This window comes from Sabethes cyaneus, chromosome 2 (assembly GCF_943734655.1).
Source record: "Sabethes cyaneus chromosome 2, idSabCyanKW18_F2, whole genome shotgun sequence".
NCBI classification, from domain to species: domain Eukaryota; kingdom Metazoa; phylum Arthropoda; class Insecta; order Diptera; family Culicidae; genus Sabethes; species Sabethes cyaneus.
This window is the reverse complement of record NC_071354.1, coordinates 78,199,327-78,215,834: the sequence shown is the minus strand read 5'-3', so window position 1 is coordinate 78,215,834 and position 16,508 is coordinate 78,199,327. Positions and strand designations below refer to the sequence as shown.

The window sequence follows — 16,508 nt, the reverse complement described above, 5'->3', positions numbered from 1 at the left end:
TTGTTTTGTGTTCGTAGATAGACACATGGTTTCTTCAGCAAAGTTGTTTGCCTTTATATTTTCCATAACTTTGCCGAAGAAACCATGTGTCTATCTACTAACACAAAAAAATGGACGTGTATCGAGCCTTTAGCGATCGCGAAACACATAAGACGTATGCTTGCCGTACTCTCATTTGGGTGGTTGGGGATAAGCGGAACCCATACAAGTTTATAGTACTCGACTTAACTTTAAGATGAAACACGGATTTCATAAATCTACGTGCTCCATTTTACCCCATAGGCTCGTGAAGCTACGGAAATTTAAAGCTTGAATATTTGATAACTTAGACGGTAAATGTCGCAGAAAGTGGCGGCGACTTTCAAGAACAGTAGCCTACGAGCACCGTTTTATTGACAAAGACGCCGACGTCGGGGAGAGGAACCAGAGTCTTCAGAGAAAATGTGTATATTAACATACTAAATAACTCTGTAGAGCATTTGAAAGCAATTAAAAAAATCGTGTGCAAAGTTATTGAGCATAATTGATTTCTAAGTGCTCCTTTTTAACACATCAGTACATTTCGCAACCGGTAAGAGATAGATAGTTACTACATTCAGCAAAGCTGCTTATTTTAGTATGTTTTGCAACATTTTGGAAAAAAAAAGTTTTTTTGAAATTATTTAAAAATCAAAATAGGTGAATCAACGGTCACCCTAATAGTGCAGAAAGATGCGCTATATTTTATTATTAAACTTCTTCGGAGAGGCTTGAAAAATTACGCATTTTTTACTCAATTGCTAATGTCCGCATTTTTTCAAATCCGGACCACCGTGCAGAGGCAGCTCGCGTGGGCGGAGCGTGGGAGAGAATAGTACGGTCGATAGAAAACTGCCATGTAAACCGTGCACTGCAACAATGGCAAACTGGATAAAAAAGGACTGGATACCACCCGGTATCAAATTCAACATCAGCTCAGCATATTTTGGAAACGGTACACCCGGGAATATCTCCCGATGCTGACAAAGTGGACAAAGTGGTCCGGGGAAGCGAGACTTCTCACGACAGGCAATCTGGTTAGCATAGTGGACAATTCCCAAAGAAATGGCAGGTTGCGTGGACGAGTCCTGGATGCTGTGTTCGAGGAAAGTGTAAAAAATCGATAAGCTGTTGTTCAGAATGCAAGAGAATACTGCGCAGACCGAAATTAAAACTGGTTACGTTGGAGGTTGACACTCTTGATGAAATTTGTTCTGATGGCCAGTGTAACGGGGAGAGTACGTTGCGGATGAGAACGCAAAATCCCGTTAAATACTGCTGAAAATTTTACTTATTTACTTATTTACAGTCAATAAAACTAAGCTAAAACTAAACATGTGATCAACAGTCACCTGAATTCCTAGCACTAGCCTGATAACTGTCGTGTATACTAACAGCTAGCTGCTAACTAGCTGATATTTAATCGAATAAAAGTTAACATACTAAACCGAAAATGTTATTCAGTACCAGGACTTTGCTTTTCTTTTTCGCAATTGCCGTGGTGTCACTCTTTTGGCAGCAGCAAATAAAATAAAAAATGATCCCCACTTAATAGTGTGCAGTTCGTTCGAAAGGGGTCAACTACTGCTGACAGGATGCAGAAACTTTTTTTCCACGCGATTGGTTGGTTCATCTCTGTGGTTGCTCCTGATTGGTCCTTTGGGAAGCATCGTGTTGGACGTTCGATCTCGTTAGTAAGCTGCACTAGATGGAAACTGTTGGTCGTTAAAACTCTAGCTGAGTCGGTCGGTCTGCAGTGTCAATCTTTAGCTACAGAGTAGAACTTTGACGATTACCAACACCACCGAAGCAGCAACATGTGAATGACGTTTGCCTTTCGAAGAAACTCTTGCTGGTAATGAAATGTCATAGAAGTTGATGTAAACGAAGAAACTTTCTCTCCGACGTGATTATCAGTAACTGGTGCTAGTGCAGCTGTATATACACTTATTGAAATTAACTTTCAAGACACTGTGCATTGTGCAAATCAGTGTATAACTAAAGTTTTCGAACTATATAGAGAGGCACGGAAAACTTCATCTACTCCCATCAACCACAGGAAACTATTTTGTAGATTCAACAATTATTTTCTCTGCCTGATGGTGAACCAGAAAGTAATGTCATTATAAATGATGCCTGACCGGGAAAAAGCAAACAATTGCTTTTCAAACGATAAAACTACACAATGACAGGGAAAGCCAAAAACTGGTCCAGACAGTGATTAATATTCCTTTTTAACCAACTTACCAAGTTCGCCAGTTCGGCGGCGGGCCTCAAACCGAATCAATCGAAGTTCATTTTTTACACATTTATCACAGATGACTGCGTCCTACTGAAACGACGATGCTATGCTTTGCGAACTTGTTGCGCAAAGGTAGCGTCTGCCATGTGATGCCAAAAGACGCTATCCACGCTGTTCGGTTTGTCCCGACCGACCGACAGACGGTTTTTCTTTCGTCCAAAATCGAAACCTGATCTATGTTCTTTGCTTTTCGACAACATTTTCAACTGTGTGCACACCGAAGTCCCTCTTGGGAGTCGGGTAAAATTTTAGCAATAACGCACCTGCACTCATAATAAATGCGGAAATCTGTGCGAACCTGCTTCAGTCGAGCGCACGTGAAAGATTTTTCCAGTCAAAATAAGGAAAAGGAAAATCCCACCGACAAAAAGGCACCGCAGCTGGTTCTAGTATAAAATGAGGTGCGCACGTGTCCAAAGAAAGTTTCACCAAGAAAAAAGGTAGAACACCCATGCGAAAAAAGAAACCTATTCCGATGTGGGCAACAGGATCGGTTTCCGCAGGATGAATATAAAATGATTCGCCTGACGGGAACCGAATGCGAATACGGTATTGTATTTGTATACATTTTCAGTTTGACCCCTCGGGGGTGAATCAATGATGCAGAGCCGATTCAATTATACCCGTAAATGGGTTTAGGATCGAAAATGTACAGAATTTATGTCAGGACAATTGGAGCTGCATAATGCGAATATTTTGCGTTTGTTTACACTGAATATCCGCACCCTGCGGCGGAATTGATTAACGTGATTACTGCGGTTCAGTTCCTGATCGAATTTTCTACAGAAACAAAAAAATAAATAGGTATGGTAGCGAGGTTTTTCCATGGTTTGAAAAGACAATAACAGATGAATTCCATAGACCAAACTCGTGTTTTTAGTCTTTGACCTTGAAATGCGGTCAGGCAGTAATATTAATTCAATACTAATATATATTTTTTGAAACGGTGGTTCTACAATTGATGGACGGAGGGACGGTAGGCGAGGGGAAAGTATTGAAAATTTTTTGGAATGGTGGGGAAAGAGCGGGAAGGTGAGGGGGGGCGGGTATTTGTAGCTACGCTTAACAAGTAGTCATTGTGACTCCACCGTATCAAAAAAAAAAGATGAATTTCAAAAAAATGACTATCAGTTCTTTCTCTTACTGTAACTTACTTTTTTGGCAAACAATCCGATCATCAGCAGAAGTGTTGAATTGAATCAGCAGAAATGTCAATAAAACAAAATACTTGCTAAAATGCTGATCGAACATGGCGGTTTTGTACAAACAAATGACTCACAAACAGTGATGGCTGTCGCTAATGAAATAATTCTCTTCGGAAGTGATAGCGGATTCGATTCCTAATCATGCAGTAAAACATTTATTTACATTTGTTGAGTGAAGTTAAGTTTAAATATCCTAAATATCTGTACTCTGCGAATCACTTTTATCAGTTTCTTAGAGTTTGTAGTTAAACCATCAGGCCAGAAACACATCTTCTAAGGTTTGCGATGATTTTGGATTTTAAGAATTTTTGTGTGACTTGTAGCACTAGTCAACTTTAAGCAACAGACTTGAAGCTGGTATGCAGTTGACGAAGTTAGCTTACTTAAGGAGCTTCCTTTAAAACTACGGTGAACCGAAAAAATAAACAACTATCCCGGGTTATCATTTACAACACTGATTCACATTCGTCAATTTGCACGAAATTTTTGATAGCACCTTTCATTCTGATAGATTGATTTGGAGTATATTTGTCTTAGAACTAGCATGTGGACAACCGGTTAAAATATCAATTAGCAAACGTCCTCTGCATCTAACTAGTTCTTTGCGACGCTCTACTCTACGGTTATTTACATACTTAACAGAAATACAATTGAAATTATGTAAAGATTCGCAAGCAACTAGCTGATGCAAAGCATCAAATGAAATGCTCAAACACTATTCTCGACAGTCAGTCGCTGATTTTTCTCGCTTTGAGAATTGCTGCGTCACTTCACATGCACAAATATCCCTTCAGCCCTGTTTCCGTGCAAGACAACAGTTCCGAACAAATTCTTGCAGTCTATGGATGCAATCTGGCAAAAGGCAGGGATCACCGCTCACTTCATTTTATGGTGTTTCATTTTCAGAATATCAAATTGGACTAGATTCAATTTTTAAAGAAGCGATGAATGACCCTGTGGGTTAAAACCACTCCAGTAAAAAAAATTAAAGATAAAAACGGTTGAAGGAAAGGGGTGGTTTTACACATTAACAAAATTGTTTACTTTCGGAACCCCAAATTGGACTACGCTAAATGTTCAAACGAAAAAATCCGTTGCAGAAAAGGGGTGGGTATGCACTTTGGCGTACTTCTCAAGCACAGATATCAAATTGGTATAGGACGGGAGGGTGATTTGTTACTTTTTGTAAAAGCAGACCACACTAAACAGACAGTATGTTCAACTGTCGTCCCTGCCTGTGAAGCAAGGTAATCACAAAGAAAATGTATGTGGAAATTTGATTTTTAAACCTTAAATTAATGTTAAAACCTTAAACCCAAAAACCTTATGGCGAGGTATAAGACTATTTTTGGTCATTCAGTAACTTAAGCACTGTGTCTTTCATAGTTATCAGTGCTGCCTTCCAAATATTAGAACCTTTAGACGATTTAACTGTTTCAACACAAACATGGGGATGCCCTGTGGCATGGTCGCGTTTATGAGTGTGATATAAGTATTTCCGGTTAATGAAATCTAAAAACGGCAAGGTTAAGTTCAAATGATTTTGTAGTAAACAGTTAGCGATTTTACGGTTTCAAGAGTTTATTTTTAGCGAAGCTAATGGTTTCGCTAACGTGCTCAACATTTAGCAAAAACACTAATTCGCTAACCAAAACTAAGCATCACTAATTAGCGATTTACCAAATTAGCGAAATTAGGCCCAACTCTGCAAGTATGCATACGCAGAATGCATGTTTTGATAGATTACTCTGGCAAACTGCCTTTGCATGTGCCTTTCTCCATAGAAATATAAAAAATCGCCTTCACGCTGACGTTTCTCTGATCCTAATGTGTACACGGCTTTGTATAATTTCGATCAGACTTTTCTTTTTAGTAAAGAAATTGACTCTCGGTGACACATTTTCGGAAGATTTGCTTTCTAGATCGTGCTGATCGAGCAGAACGGTTTGATTAAATGTCGACTCAGATTTACCGTTAACAGAAAGACACATGATTATCCACGGAACAGAACGTCAGTGATGGTTGCATTCATTTTCATTTTAGCCTTGCTTTTCTAACGTTTGCCGTTGGTTTATTTACAGGAATATGGAATATGAATTCAAACGATGAATGGTAATATTGTTACCTGCCTAGCGGCAAAAGCCACCTTTCCCAAGTAACAATTCTAAAGCCACTTTGGTTTACTTGAATTTTATAAAGGTTTTAATTGCGGTATTAATCATTACCTCTGGTTTTATTATGGTATTACGCAATATTAAGTAGATATGATTCAAAATAAACTAATAGCCGCGGTATAAAACCGCAGTAAAACTGTTAATAAAGCTAATTTATTGTGATTGCTTATATTACCACGATAAAACTAGTTGGCTACATCACGTCTCTTATAAATTTACCGTAAGTGTGGTGTAGCAATACAATATGGCGTACCAATCAAAATTGATCTTATTACGGTTGTTGTCAAACCGCAATAAATCTGTTAGTTTTATAGAGATTTTAAAGCGTTAACTAGGGATGGGAAAACTATCATTAACTACTGATAGTTATCAGTAAGCTATAATATCACTAAGTATCAGTAAGGTTTCGGTACTATTGATATTTACTGATATAGTTGCCTCCCAGTTGGCCTCGAGGTATGACGCTGCCCTAATAAGCCAGTTGTCGTATATTCGAATCTCGGCTGGGAGAGGCTGTTAGAGTCAATAGAATCATAGCAACTGGCCCTGCAATTGTCCTGTACTCTAACAGCTGGCTGCGGAGTCTGACGTTTAAAAACAGAAGGTTAAGTTTTGTTAACGGAATGTAGCACCTAGGCTTTGCTTTTACTGATATAGTTACGTTGTCCCGTTAGAAAAATTAGTTAGATTAAACTTATTGATCGGTAGTTGCGTACGATAAACTTGGATGACACAATATATCGTAGTCAACGTCAGTAGCCGGGTAGCTCGTGCTGATTCAGGCAGTCGTCTCCATTTAACTCGAACTTTGGCCATACGTCGCCAATTTTCCAGTCGTTTCAAAAGTTACAAATCACTTTCGACGTGATCGTGCCATCTTGCACGTTGAGCCCCCTGTTCCTGGTGCCAGTGAGGTTGTTAAAGATAACTGTTTCCGTCGCACTATGGTCCGGCATTCTTACGACGTGTCTGGCCCACCGTAGCCTACTGACTTTCACCAAATGTACGATGCGATTCACTCCAAACAATGTCTGTAGCTCGTGATTCATACGTCTCCACCATTCGTGCGGTAGCGTATGCTTCTTGATCGTAGTGTATAGTGTAGGGCAAAGTAGGTTCGATTTCCCGCATGAATGCGCCGCTGGATTTCCTTACTAATGTTGTCCGCGGTCACCAGCAATCCAAAATACACGAATTCATCTACCACTTCTAGTTTGTCGCCGTCAAGGGTTACCATCCGTGAGAGGCACGCGTTTAGTCCCTTGGAGCCTCTTCCTTTCATTTACGTGATCTTTGACGTATTTATTATTAATCTGATCTACCTATACTACTTCTTTCAACCTGGCGTAGGTTGCCTCCACCATCGCAAGGTTCCTAGCTATGATATCAGTCATCTTGTCACCTTATCAATCCTCGCCGAGTCTCGAAGGGTGTGTCCCCGAGATGCGCACGAAACACACCACTCGATCTAATAGCTCTAATCAGTAGCGTCAGTTTATCTGGAAAACCGTGCTCATCCAATAAGTGCAATTGCTGGTCTTGATCGACTGGTTCATGTGATGCGTAGGCACGATGAGCTCCCAACATATCTGCTGGGTGGTAAAAATCTGGTCCGTAGTTGCGCGAGCCTCCATAAGGTCCGCTTGGTAAATTACAAAGTAAACTTATAATGAAGAACGCAGTTATAATATTTCCTTTTTTGCTTCAATGTCCTGATGAGTAAAATTACTGATATTTACTGATAGTTATCAGTAACTTACTGAAATAACTGATAGTTATCAGTAACGATTTTTAATGATAGTTCCCATCCCTAGCTGCCAGCATAATAATCACTATTCTGGTATCCAAAAAATACAAAATATATCTTCAAATAGACCTTAACCAATAACCAAAATACCCCAACACTTAACTATAATTCTACCATCTGAAAAAAATTTACGAAAATATATTAGTTTTCAGTCTTTCAGAGTAGGGTCCCCCCTTAAAACAACCAGTTTTCGAAAATTGCAAAATTTCAATGGCGCATTGATTTTATCCACCTATCATATCAATGTGCATGATAAATTTAATGCGCATATGCTGCAAACCAACAAAGATTGCTCAAAATTTATTAAATATTTAAATAATTAATTATATTACCGGGGTCAGTCCCGGCGTAGTAGTTAGCATTCACGCCTCTCACGCCGAGGACCTGGGTTCAAATCCCAACCCCGCAGAAGTCACGAATGACCCAAGCTGATTAAAGTGACTATAATAAAACAAAAAAAAAAGAAAAAAAAATTCTATTATGGTTTCTATCAACCAAATCGATCAGAATAATCTGACAGTAAGCAGAAAAGTTAGTTTGCTCACGGATGTATTTTCAAGTTAACAAAGCTGGTGAACTGATTTAGCTTTTCACAGGGGGGAAAAACCTAGATAATTAGATAATTATGGCGGCGATTGTCCAGCAGCGAAAGCTTAACCGGTTTTATTAGAGCGTGATATGACTACTTAACCGTTATGTGTGCGACGGGGTACCCGGGTACCTTTTCAGTTTTAAAATAGTTATAACTCATTCAATTTAAAACATACGTCATTGAAATTTTGCGACATCGTTAAACTCGTTGATCTTAAGTAATTGAGGTTTTTTGGTGCATATCCATAAAGGGGTTTAGCAATGAGAGTCACTTGAATTTTTTTATTACGTAGGAGGGCGACAAGGGTACCCGGGTACCCATGATTTTCTATCTTCATAACTTTAGTTATGTTGAACCGATTTGGATGAAACCGGTGGCATTTGATTCGTACATTTATCTAGTTTTGATCAGATAAAGCGTTTGGCCATCAAATGACAAGTAGTTCCCGGGAATCGGTAATTCCGGAGCAACATCCTGTAAAACGTGGGAAGCCGCATGTTTTGAAAGAATATCAGCTTTCAGTAAACCTATTAGCTTTGAACTTGACACTGTGGACCCTTTTTTCATCTAATTATATAAATTGGTGACTTTAGATCGCATTGGCCACTCCAGAATTTGGTTCCTGTAGGGATACAGATGGCGAGTTGGGTGCCTAATCCAATATTAGAATTAGTTTAGCGGATCTTTTAGATGTTTTGAACTGAAATGGTCAGTTTAGTACTGATTGATAATTTCGGAACTGGTTCCAAATGTATAACGGATGCTTCTACGTTTTGAACGGTTCTGATAATGCTAAGCATTATCTTGAATCCTGCGGTATAATCTGTGACCCTGTAGAAACCATTTTCGAAATAACCAATCAAAATACATCAAAATGTAAAAAATATCACCTACCGAACTAATTCCAAGAACTTTGATACCCATATTGCTAGGTTTTACCTCCAATCCTGGACTGGCCACCCATGACCCCACAGGCATCTACTCCGGAATGGCCAACCTGATTCATCTCATTATATGAAATAGTGCATTGTATGAATTTTTAGAGTTTTTATATCCGCATGACTGATTTTCCTGCAATACAATCATTTCTCTTCCTCACAGCGGACACTCTGTCGGAATTCCGGATTTTCGGGCCCCGTATGTCTTTTAGTGGCCAAATGGCCAAATGATTCAAAACTAGATAAATAAACGAATCAAATGACACCTGTTTCGTCGAAATCGGTTTAAAATTGTTGATGTTATAACAATATCAATTTTGGGTACCCGGGTACCCTTGTCGCCCTGCTAAAGGTGTTTTTTTTTGTCGCAAACATAACGGTTAAGCTTACAACCTGATTCCTAAAGAGGTTGTAAAAACCTTCTGAAGAGTGGGCCACTAGGTCGGAAGGCATTTTGGTAACGGTCATCAGAAAGTTCTGATGGAGCTCATAGTTTTATTAGCTGTTTTATGAAATTGGTCATTAAAACCACTAGAAGAACGTAACAAAATTTAGAATTGTTACTTGGGATTGTTATGCCATCATTATGTGTCACTAGATATAGAAAACGACACGTTGTAGGAACTCAATTCATTTGTTTGTTAACGCTGTGTTAATTATCATCCATCTGCATCCTAGTGATAAACAATCTTTATAGAAAATGTGTATTTTCACATACTGAATAACTTGTGTGAACAACTTTTGAATAATCGACCAAACCTCGTGATTTTAGTCATGACCTTGAAATGCGGTCAGGCATATATTAAATTTTTTTTTAAACGATGGTTCTACAATTGATGGAGGGACGGTAAGGGAAAGTAATGAAGAAGGATTTTCTTTGGGAATTGAGGGGAAAGAGTGGAAAGAAAGGGGGAGGGAGGTAATAGGTAGCTACGCTTAACAAGTTGTCGTTGTGACTCTTACCTTTTGTCCAATGCTGGAAGGTACATGGGTCGAACCAAGCTATAGTCTGAGATTATAACCGGATTCCAACCCACAACACCCACCAGGGCATGTGGCTCGCAGAGGCGCTGGACAAAAGGAAACTTTTGCGAAGATACTATATTGTTTTTGAACCCATTTAGAAAAACAAAAATTTGTATCACCCTATTAGGTGGATTTACGTAACCGTTATAGTGTAAAAAAGCGCTTTCAAATAAGATTAGTAACGCATAAATCTGCTTGGCCATCTCTGAGGAACGTTCGACTTGTTGCCTTCTTGTAAAAGTACATTTTAAGCATGACTGTACGATTGTTTTTAAACTTGTGATAGCAAGAGCTTTTATTTGATACTAAAATAATTGTTGAAATCGGTGGAGCGGTTCCTGAGTAAATCATGTCAAGTAATTTTCACATTTTTGCTTAAAACTTTTAAATGAAACGTCGGACCACAAAACAATTCAATAACGATCTACACGGTGATAACACCTTTGAAATAAGCGTTTTAGAAAATGTTTCGTTCAGCAATCTCAGAGAAACAGGCAACTAAAGTCAAGTGTCGCACGCACACACAAACAGGGAATGGCGTACCGTCGTAAGCCAGATGGATAATATGATGAAGAAACAGAATAGAGTAAAGTATGGCGAACAGAAGAAGCCTGAGCGTCGCCGGGAGAGGACTAAGGGCGATACGCTAGTTGCCAAAGCGAACGCCAAAGTGGACAGACGAATTTGGAAGCAGGTGAGTGAAGAATCGTTGGCTAAATGACAGAGAGACTGGGCCAGGACCGAGAACGGTAGATGGACGTAGAGGCTTATACCGGTTCTATAGACCTGGTTAAACAGAAACCATGGGCTCCTCTTGACGCAGTTTTTGTCGGGGAACCACGGTTGTTTCAGGCAATATCTGCACCACCGGTTCGGACACGCCCCAGCTAGCATTTTTATATGTATAAAAAAGATAAAACTCAGCATTACGTACAGATATACATGCTAATAAGTCGTATTTGATGCGCAAAATTGGCATATCCGTACTACTTTGGAGGCGATATACGTGATTACGAATAGTTTTAAGCGTTACGACTATATAAGTATTTATATACGATAATATCCGATTAAGCGCGAGTCGGTCCGTACTATTACAGTTGGATTTCGAATTTGGCATGGTTCGATTTTGGCATGGTTCGATTTTGGCATGCCTCGATTTTGGCAACAAAAGTATCCGTTTTTGGCAACACAAGATATTTCTCTTCCAAAAATATGCTTAAATATCAATCAGTTCACGCATACATGCTCTAAATGACGAAAAAATGATGCTCTGAATATGTTCATAGAAAAAAGTTATGTGGTTTCGAACAATAATATTTTTATTGCCGTAGGACTACGTCTTACCGCAGGATGTCAATAGCTTATTTGCACCGGACGGATAGCTCTTGTCGAACTTTTTAAACATAAAATGGTTGTAATCATTGATTAATGATATTTAGTGAACTTCTAAAGCATTTACATTAATTTTTTTCGTATCGAAAAAGGGTCTCGATTTTGGCACGGTTTCGATTTTGGCAACATAGGTGACACGCATTTGTTGCCAAATTCGAAATCCTACTGTATACGATTTTGTGCTGAAAATCGTATGTTTGTCAGTTATTATCATTATATACGATAGAAAATCAACTTGGTCCCACTTTATCCAGCTTTAGTTACGATTTCCAGTTTGTTAGGAGATATTTACGATAATTTTCGTATATTGATATACAAGTTGGTGCTAGCTGGGGCAGCGTTACAGTCACGTTGTCTTCGAATTTCCAAGTTTTCTAAGATGGATCGACGCACGTAGTGGAAACTGTAAGACAACAACGAAGCAACAACACTGTGGTTGGTCAGAAAGCCTACGAGGGTGGCCATAAAAGGATGGTAGTCATGTAAGTCGCCATCCCTAGATCGGTACATGTCTTGATAGGTGAAATTGAGTGACGAACTCAACGGAGCAGTGCTGGGCCACTCCGGTGGCAACTTTGGCGCTTGCGAACAAAATAAGTGAAGCCAACGTCACTGCATCATTGCCAAGTGGATCACTGCATCACTTGTATGAAAGTTCGCGTGCAAAAGAACGAATCACACAGTATTTTTGCAGCACCAGCAGAAATTTTCGTGGGTTATCATCTATCTCATCATGTAACTTGTCCTCTGAATGTACAATGTAATGTAATGTTGAATGTAGGTACATTATAATTATCAATGAGTTATCATTGAGTTTCCTAAAAAAATCTTCACTTCCATATCAAGGAATTGATACATACGTGATTAAGTTTCGTGTGAATGCTGCTTCTTCTTCTTCAGCAGCATAGAGCCGGGATGGTTCGTGCTGTTTCAAGCACTCGTCTCCATTCAACTCGGTCTTGGGCCACTCGTCGCCAATTTTCTAGTCGTCTCAGAAGTTGGGCCCCCTGTTCCTGGTGCCGGTGGGGTTGTTGAAGAGGACTATTTTCATCGCACTGTCGTCCGGCATTCTTACGACGTGTCCGGTCCACCGTAGCCTGCTAACTTTCCCGCTTGGATGCGCCGCTGGATCTCATTACTAGTGTTGTTGTCCGCGATCTCCAGCGGTTCCAAATACACGAACTCTTCTACCACTTCTAGTTCGTCGCCGTCAACGGTTACTGTCCATGGGAGACGTGCGTTTGTTTCCTTTGAGTCTCTTCCTTTTATGTATTTGGTCTTCGAAGCATTTATTTTTAGCCCAATTCTCTTAGACTCCGCTTTCAGTCTGGCGTAGATTGCCTCCGCCGTCGCGAAGTTCCTGGCTATGATATCAAAGTTATTTGCAAAGCCTGGAAGTTGGCTACCCTTGGTAAAAATCGTGCCTCTCGTTTCGATGCCCGCTAGTCGGATCACCCCCTCAAGAGCGATGTTGAACAGCATGCAGGATAAACCGTCACCTTGTCTCAGCCCTCGCCGCGTCTCGAAGGGACTCGAAAGTGTCCCAGAGATACGTAAGAAACACATCACTTGATCCAATGTAGCTCTGGTCAGTCGCGTCAGTTTGTCCGGAAAACCGTTTTCGTGCATTATCTGCCATAACTTGTCTCGATCGACTGTATCGTATGCTGCTTTGAAATCAATAAAGATGTGATGCGTGGGCACGTTGTTCTCCCGACATTTCTGCAAGATCTGTCGGATAGTAAAAATTTGGTCCGTAGTTGAGCAAGCCCCCATGAAACCCGCCTGATAATTCCCTACGAAACCTTGTGCTATTGGTGACAACCGGCGTAACAGGATCTGGGAGAGTACCTTGTAGGCGGCGTTTACCAGCATATTACCGCGATAGTTGCAGCAGTCTAGCCGATCACCTTTATGGTAGATGGGACAAACCACTCCTTCCATCCATTCCTCCTGTAGCTTTTCCTCCTCCCAAATCCTCGAAATAACCCAGTGTAGAGCATTTGCTAGCGTTTCTCCGCCATGTTTATAAAGCTCTGCCGGTAGGCGTTCCTTCCCAGCAGCTTTATTGGTCTTCAGCAGCCCGATTTCTCGTTTGACTTCTTGGAGATCAGGTGCTAGGACATTACTATCTTCCATGGGCGCTCCTAGATTAATTTCCGTTCCACCTCCTTCTGCGACTTCGCCATTGAGGTGTTCATCGAAGAACTGCTTCCATCTGTCGACCACCTCACGCTCGTTTGTGGTTAGATTCTCTCCCTCGTCCCTACACATGTCAGGTTTCGGTGTGTAGTTCTTCCGAGTTTGGTTCACCTTCTCATAAAACTTGTGCATGTCATTAGCTCGGAATAGTTGCTCTAATTCTTCACGATCACTGTCCTCCTTCTGGCGCTTTTTCCTCCTCAGGATCGTGGTCAACTGGTTCCTAGCTCGTCGGTATTTGGCCAGGTTCTCTCTAGTGGCAATACTTAGATAATTTTTCCAAGCAGTTTTTTCCCCTCCACCGCTTGTTGGCATTCCCCATCAAACCAATCATTTTGTGTAGTCCGAGGTTCAATGCCGCGGTAGCGTCCTCTCCGATGGCTGAGCGTATTCTGCCCCAACCGTCTTCGAGGTTTGACGGTTGGGGCGTGAATGCTGCTTATTAAAAGCAAAACGCATGTAGCGCCACCTCATAATGTGGCGATTTCAGGAAACATGGTAGATGATCGGGGGTTGAGCTGAGTTCAATAAGAAACTCAATGAGGGTGGCTGTGAGGAGATGGTAGTCATGACGGTCACCATGTCTGGAACGGTACACGTCTAGACAGTTGCAGCAAAAGTGGACGGTCAAGTAACATGGAGCTGCATGAAGTTTGGGAAAACACCTGGAAGGCCTGCGGACTCAGTTGAAAATGGAGCCCGACGCACGCTACTGCATATCTGCGAGCGCTACAGAATGGGAATACTGTCAGCAGGATTTCGAACCATCAATGTCCGAAATAAGCCTGCCTGTCTGAGTAATGTCCACCGCCAGCTTACATTATTTGAAATAGGCAACAAATTTTTATAACAAAGATAACCATGTTTATATTTTTCTCGACGACCTAACAAAAGAGTAAAGTTATTTTTCTACCCCGACGAAACGGCCCTTTTCGTTATTGCTTTCGTCAGCACCCACGTCAGCACGTACCTACCAACCAACCAACCAACCATAGTGGTTAGCTGGTAGCTCGTTAAATCCCACATGTAGGTACATGGGAAAACTTTCAGGCTGTATATCATGAACGCAGCTTGAGAACTACGGGTGTAGCGTCAAAATACTAAATTTCAGCGTGAACTCGCCGATGATGTGGTATAACTACAAAAGGGTATAATTTACGTCGAAAAAAGTTTAGTTATCTGCGTGGAATCCTTCAGTTGTCCAAATGTAATAGTCTATTTAAGCAAATGAGTTGTCCTTAATAGGTAAAGTTAAAAGAGACTTTACTTTGGAAATGTTACTAACAAAAACTTCCAATTTGTGTGACTATTACATCATCTCAACCTGTTTTACAACGTACTCAGTTTGTCTGCAATTAAATTCATTTTTGCGCAGCAACGTTGCTGCCACAAAACTATTCGCTACTGCAATACAGTACAGTGAAACGGTCCTGTGAAGAAAACTATTGCTATCGTACTCAAGAATGGCATGCCATCATCAGCAACACCAACCCGCATCGACGAAGAAAAGTAATCAAAATTAATTTCATGATCTGAAAGAAAGTTGCAAAAAGTACGATTCTAGTGCAACGTATGTTATCGAACTCCACTCAGTACGAGTAATTAAATGAAAACAAACAACCCTCATGCCAGTTGGATGATCCGAGCAAAATAAGAAGCTATTTCTTTCGAGTAACGAGAACATGATTGATGTTTTTGCGTCCATGCATGGGGAGCAATATTTAAGGCGAATATATTGCAGCATGCCAGGCAGAGGTACTCGGCCCACAACATCCTGCATTCCAAATGGTGCATTGATGCCGGCTGTTCTGGAAGCTCGAAAAACCGAGCGTGATTTATTTGCCGCACGTGAACATATCCTCTCAAGCCCGGAGCTCAAGGGTTTGCATGAAATGGTAGCGTCTAACGTCATACATAACCCCGGACCACTACCGCAAATGTTAAAAACAATTTTACGTCCATTGTGTAGGGTATACTCGATCAAAATTGCTTCCCTTGAGCAATACTTAACAGCCATGCAAAATGGTCGGACTGTAAAGCACTGTGCTTTGTTAGTTTAATAATAATTGCTGTCATTAAAAGTCCACAACTAGTCTAATATATTGGTTCACAACTAGCACAATAAACCTACGTATTCACCACCGCTCGCCACAGGACGAGTAAACGGTGGTGGTTTGGTATCCTTCCGCCAGTATTGATGCGTTTGGGCAACCAATGTGGCTAGAGCATCAACAGCAGTGTGTGTTTATGGTTGTTGTTAGTCGAGTGCATTCACTGAAAGTACAATTCCTATGCTTTACGGCAAGCACTTCCGGTTCGTGTTTAATGGATGCGTTTTGAATGTTTACCGCTAGCATCTGTACCTAAGGGAAGAGATAACGTCGGCGAGAGAGACAGACAATAGTTGATTCTAGATTTCAAGAATGAACTTACAATAGCAACGCGCTTAGTATCTCTGGATTCCAGGAAGCAGCGAAATGGGAATAAATGGAATGTTTGCTTCGCAAAAATACAATTCACAATAGAATTTTATGGGTTTTCCCGGAAATGCGTGCTTAGACATTTCTCGTCCAGTCTTCTAATAGATTATCTTCCTAAATCAGCTTTTGGAAGGCTTAATATTTTCTACTCGAATTTTACCTACATTGATTGTTTCGATGAGGCTTCCTGACTTTATTTTGTGGTGCAACAAACCTAAAATGTTACAACAGCAAAAGTACTCTAAATCTACGTGCATCGCACCCTTTCACGTCGTGCATCATTTTACGTTTTGCATGGCTTCGAGCCATTTCAATTACTGTCGTCGCCAGCGCAACCCGATAGGCGCCGACGGTAACTACTCAGGAAGTAGA

The 16,508-nt window shown here is 40.7% G+C and overlaps 1 protein-coding gene across 1 annotated transcript in view; it reads left to right on the top strand.

Annotated features, from left to right (window-relative positions):
• Positions 1-10,618: 10,618 nt before the first annotated feature.
• LOC128735616 (alpha-catulin) overlaps positions 10,619-16,508 on the top strand; it is a 126,385-nt gene continuing 120,495 nt past the window's right edge. Inside the window, exon 1 of the mRNA XM_053830100.1 lies at positions 10,619-10,756. Within this exon, the coding sequence (XP_053686075.1) occupies positions 10,619-10,756 (138 nt within the window). The remainder of the gene's footprint in view (positions 10,757-16,508) is intronic.